This window comes from Orycteropus afer, unplaced genomic scaffold, assembly GCF_000298275.1.
Source record: "Orycteropus afer afer isolate SDZICR_OR568_19922 unplaced genomic scaffold, OryAfe1.0 scaffold00184, whole genome shotgun sequence".
NCBI classification, from domain to species: domain Eukaryota; kingdom Metazoa; phylum Chordata; class Mammalia; order Tubulidentata; family Orycteropodidae; genus Orycteropus; species Orycteropus afer.
The window spans coordinates 4,274,001-4,279,782 of record NW_006921771.1 but is presented as its reverse complement, the minus strand read 5'-3'; the positions used below and the strand labels follow the sequence as shown (position 1 = coordinate 4,279,782).

Genomic DNA, 5,782 nt, shown 5'->3' with positions numbered 1-5,782 from the left:
AAAAAAAAAAAAAAGAAAAGAAAAATAAATAAACAGACTTACTGGTCTGATAGAGACTGGTGATACCTCAAAGACTATGGCCCTGAGTGACCCTCTGGCTTGGAATTGAACTCACTTCCATGGCTTAACTCTCAGCCAAACAACAGAGAGTCCTATACCAGGGAGATGCACTTAGAACAGTCAACCATAGGAGATCAGAAGGGCAGCATTAGCACCGGAAGACAAGTAGGGAGGAAGGAATGCATAGGCAAGGACACAGGGAAAGGGAAAACCACAGGGAGGAAGTGTGTGGTAAGTTGTTACGTGACAGGGAATGGAAACAGTATCACAAAACAAAACGTGTTTATGAACTGTTGAATGTAAAATGAATTTGCTTTGTAAAATCTCACCCAAATCACAATAAAAAGTGAAAAAAAAAATTACAGTCTTGGAAACCGTAGGGGACAGTTCTACTCTACTCTACAGGATCACCATCAGTCAGAACTGATTCCATGGAAATGAGTTTGGTTTTGGTTAGGTACGCAGTCCACCTCAAGCCAGTCTTAGGCATTAATCAGAAGGTGAACTGAAGGAAATTCAAAGTCCCCTCTGCTTTGCAACAAGTATTTGGTGAAATGAATAATGCTCCTGTCACTGCTAGGGTTGAATGAGAGAAAGAACTCACTGGGGTTCCCCTTAGGGTTTGAGATAAGGCCAAAGCATATGAAGTGTAGTGTAGTCCTTTGGGACAAGAATTTTGAAATCATTTCTCTTCAATTGATCAGGGGCAAATTTATCCTCAGCCCTCCTCCACCACCACCTCTAGATTTTCTTGTTCTTGCTGCTTTTTCCACTGTCCCTCCTGGTGAAGTCAAGAAGGCAAGATGAGAAAAAACACAAAGTATGTGGTTTAGGGGGTGGAAGGTGGAGGTGTGAAATAAGTGTAAGTCAGTGGAAAGTAGCCAGGCAGGAAAGGGAAGAGGGAGACAGATTCTGAAGACGGGGAGATTTAATCTATCAGCCAGTTTTCCCTGCTTGGCAAATTAAAGTAAAAGTTACATAACTTTTTAAAAGTCACCTCTGTCTCTGGGAATTCTCTCTCAAGAGAAGAGTGAACACACCTCCTCATATGTAGGACTCCTATAGTGCACCTTCAGTGAGCTCAGGCTGAGACACCATCCTTCCTCCTCCTCCATTGAGAATATTCAAACTCGCACCACCATCTCTCCGTGTTTGTTACGCCCATAGAGTTGGCTGGAAACCCGAAACTTTGTATCGGTACCAGTCCCGGAACCTGGCAGGGTTCTGACTTCGAGTGTGCTTGGATAAAGCCGCTAACGCTTTAAAGCCAGCTCCAAGGAAACTTTACCTGGGCTAGGCTGGGCTCCTCCGCCGAAGAAGGGATGATCTGGATGACTCCATTTAAAGGCGTCTGCTCGTCTGGTTGCTCTTCGAGCACCGAGAGCTCCAGCTGGTCTCCTGGAGATGGGGACTTAGCCCCTTCCATAGACAGGCAGAGCAGGGCTGACTGCCGCGCCGGGAGAAATGCACCTGAGGGTGCAGAGTCCAAGGTTGACTTCCCGGCTCACACTCCACCCACCAGGCGTGGCTGCGCCGAGGGAAAGACCACGGCGGCGGGGAGGGGAGAGAAGACAGGATGGGCCGGGGCAGGCGGTGGCTGGCAAGGGGCCCAGGGGATGTTCCCCTTGCTGCTGGAAGACAGGTAGAGCAGCTGTGCCTAGACATGAGCTCCGGACCAGAGGAGGGCTGTTTTTCTGTTTTGTTCAGGGGGCTGCTTGATATGCCCACCCTATTCATATAGATTGCGTGCAAACTAGCTCAGTTTAGGGCCTGGTTGCCTGTAGCAGTGCCTTAAGGACAGGGCCAGCAGCACAGACCCACGGAAGAAAGTTTGCATTCCATCCCTAGGAGCTATCTATTGCCAGATCTTGCCCCAGTTCTTGCTGCCTAGCAAAAAGTTCAGTCATTTAATCAACAAGTAACATGAAGTATCAACTCTGTGCGACACGGTGCTAGATTCTGAGCATATGAAGATGAATAAGGTACACGAACACACTCCTTTCTCTTAGCCATTACAGAGTCAGGCATACTGGTACCACTTACCGTCTAATCCGTTCCTCCTCACAGCAACCAGAACTGTGTTCTGTTGTGTTTTCAAGGGCTGATTTTTCTAAAGCCATCAGATCTTTCTTCCCAGGTGCCTCTGGGTGGACTACAAGCAAGCACCAACCTTTCAGTCCAACTTTTCAGTTAGCAGAACTGGCTAAGTGTTGCAGCACAGTGATTCAGAGTCAGACATAGAGACAGTATTAAGTATTATGAGAACCACAGGCTCTGGAAACAGGCTGCCTGGGCTAATCTCAGCTCAACAGGTTTCTAACTGTGAGATCTGGGACTTCATCTCTCCGTGCCAGAGTTTCCTCTTCTGGAAAGTTGACATAATATTAGTACCCACCTAATGGAGTTGTTACTAGGAGTAAGCGTTGATACAAATAAAGCACTCTGGTGGTGCAGTGCCTAAGGCATTTGTCTGCTAACCAGAAGGCTGGCAGTTCAAACCCACCAGCCACTCCCTGGAAGGAAGATTGGACAATCTACTTCCATAGTGTACGTCTTCGGAAACCCAAGGAGGGGTTGGATCCGACTTGACAGTAGTGAGTTTGGTTTTTCTTTTGGTTTTCAGAACAGTGACTGAACAGTGACTGACACACAGCCAATATTCATAATTGTCAGCTATTATTATTTACCTTTGGATAGTCATAGATCCCACCCATCTCAGAAAGAAAGAAAAAATATAAAAAACAGCAAACACATTCACAGTCTCCTTGACACTCCATCTATAAATTGGAACTTCTGGTTTACATAGGCTTAGAATTATTATGTTTGCTAAGCATATGGTATACTGATCCAAATGCCCCACGTCTCAACTTCCTGTTCAGAGCAACTTGCTCCCTACTTCTCACCATCCGCCAACTTCCTTCCTCCCCTGGGCTCAAGCACATTATCCCCTACACACACACACACACACACACATTCTGAGATCAGTTTGGGTCATGGACAGGAAGCATATAAATAAGCTCCTCTTTGAAAGATGCTGACTTGTGTCCAAAAGTCGCACCTTCTACGTCTATTGTTCAGACACTTTGCCTGGATTCCTGACATCATTTATCTTTCTCTAGTTTCACGTCTGAGGAGCATTGGTAACACAACACTGGTGAAGTGCTCAGCTGCAAACCGAGAGGTGGGCAGTTCTAAACCACCCAGTGGCTCTGCAGGAGCTAGTGATCAGCTCCTGTAAAGATTAGAACCAAGACCACACTATGGGGCAGTTCTACTCTGTCACATGGGGTTTCCATGAGTCAGAATTGACTTGATGGCACCTAATAACAAGTCTCATGTCTGGACTTTGAACTCCATCTGCCTGCTGAATGCAGTTGTACTAATATCTGCAGCAACTCAGCTGCTGGCTTGCACTCCTAACTGGAGAGCAGAGAACCAGTAAGATTCTGCAGGAATCAGGCTGCATTCACAGCTGGGTTATCTGAAGAGGCTTTTTTATGAAGGAGCTAAGATTAAAGGAGCCAACAAAGGGGTGCTGCGATACCCAAAGACCAGAAACAGCAAGAAGCTATCAGCACCCATAGGCTTAAAAGGGAATGGAGCCTGGCTGAGAGCTAAGGTCTTTGAAAAGGGGCCACCAGATAGGATCTGTCATCACAGAAAGATGCAGCCACATAACTGTGGCCATGCAGGGAGAGAGCAGAGAGACAATACACTGGACTGTCTCTCCTCCCACCTGCCAGTCTCCTGCCAGTGGCTCCCATTGAACCTAGTGGTGCAGAACCGGGGGGACATCCTGCCAGGGCTCAGAGCAGAGAATTAATCTGGGGTAACTGGGGTGCAAAGAGAGAGAAATCTGTGCACATATCTTCCCCTGTAATAACTGGTATATAGTCTTGCTCACACCTTCAATAGTCAATAGACCCCTCTGGTCTGACCAGATTCCTGTCCTGGCTTGCTCTGATCTATCCCAAAACAATGCCACTCCTACTTCTTTGTCTATGACACTCCCTCTATTTGGAGTATTTTTCCTTCCACCTCACCTCTTTTTCTGCATGGACAACTCCCATTCATCCTTTTAATCCTAGCTGAAACAGTTTTTCCATGGAACCTTCCATGGCTCCTCCAAAAAAAAAAAAAAGTTATTCACACTCTCTCCTGTGCTGGGAGCTCTGGTGGCATAGTGCCTAAGCCATTTGACTGCTAACCAGAAGGCTGGAACCTCTAACCCACCAGCCACTCCATGGAAGAAGACCAGGCAACCTACTTCCATAAAGATTTACTGCCTTGGAAATCCAAAGGGGGTCACTATGAGCCGGAATCAACTTGATGGCAGTGAGCTTGGTTTTGTTTTTCCTATGCTACTAGTGCATGATGTACATATTCATAGGCTAAATATATCACGTAATTAGTCCAAGTTAATTCAACAAGTAATATGAGTGCTTGCTATGTATCAGACACTTTTCTGGGTTTTTAAGATATGTCTGAATAAATAGCTGAACAAAGAGACAAAATCATTGCTCTTGTGAGGCTTAATTCTACCAAGGGGAAACAAACTTAATACATAAATAACATTTTCAAAATATTAAGGGAGATGCATGGGAAAAAAAGGAAAAGTAAAGCAGATTAAGGAAGGTTGGAGTGCTGAGTGGTGAAGGGTGGGGGTGCATTGCAATTTTAAATAAGATGTTCAGAATTGGTCAGATTAAGGTGATCAAAGTGTTAAAGTCAGTAAAGGAGTTAGCTGTGCAGATTTCTGAAGGAAGCAGGAACACCAAGGCAAAGGATTAAGCCTTACTTACTGTTTGAGAATCAGTAAAGAAACCAGAAAAGCTGAAGTGGAGTTACAGAAGTAATTTAATTATTTTCTTGCCTGTTTCCTTTATTTGTTTAAACTCCACTCCCAGCACTTAGCCCACCTCAGAACAGTAACTTCTGTAAGTGTTCATTAACTTGAATTATATTGCAAGCACCAACCGTTTATTGGGCCCAGAGCCTTAGAAATCGAGGCTTCTCAAACCCCTAGCCCCCTCCTTCCTGGACTGAAAAAACTTTTCCCATAGTCTGTTATTGATTTTTATTAACTCATTCTCAATGAGAGATTCCCCCTGTCATGTCAGATGGATTGTAGCTACGTTTCAAGCCTGCTCTCTCCATGCACAGATGACAAAAATTTCCATCATGCCCTCAGAGAATCAAAAAGCAACTATTTCTGTCACAAATGTACTCTAAACCAGATCTCTCAATGTCTTCTGAGTACCGTAAAGCAAACTTTATGTATTCTCTAGTCCAGACTCAGTGCATTTCCAGAATTCCATAAACCCAACCCTCATATGGAATCCCTGGATGATGTAAACAATTACCGTGGTTGGATGCTAACCAAAAAGTTGTAGGTTCAAGCCTGCCCAGTGGCACCTCAGAAGAAAAGCCTGGTGACCTATTTCTGAAAAATCAGCCTTTGAAAACCCTATGGAGCACAGTTCCACTCTGACACACATGGCGTTGCCATGGTCAAAGTTGACTTGATGGCAACTGGTTAACTCTTGTATGCTATTGACATCCCTATAGTAGGGGTCGCTATGAGTCGGGGCCGACTCGACGGCACATAACAACAACAACATAGTAGGGTTGAAGAAGAGTTGATGCTTTTGAGTTGTGGTGCTGGCGAAGAATGCTGAAAGTACCGTGGACTGCTAAAAGAACTAACAGATCTGTCCTGGAG

General features: G+C 45.2%; 1 protein-coding gene across 1 annotated transcript in view; it reads right to left on the bottom strand.

Moving 5' to 3' along the window:
- Nucleotides 1–1,486, bottom strand: part of CUNH3orf52 (chromosome unknown C3orf52 homolog) — a 48,547-nt gene extending 47,061 nt beyond the window's left edge. The window contains exon 1 of the mRNA XM_007947441.2: nucleotides 1,349–1,486. Coding sequence (XP_007945632.2) covers nucleotides 1,349–1,486 — 138 coding nt within the window. The remainder of the gene's footprint in view (nucleotides 1–1,348) is intronic.
- Nucleotides 1,487–5,782: the final 4,296 nt, after the last annotated feature.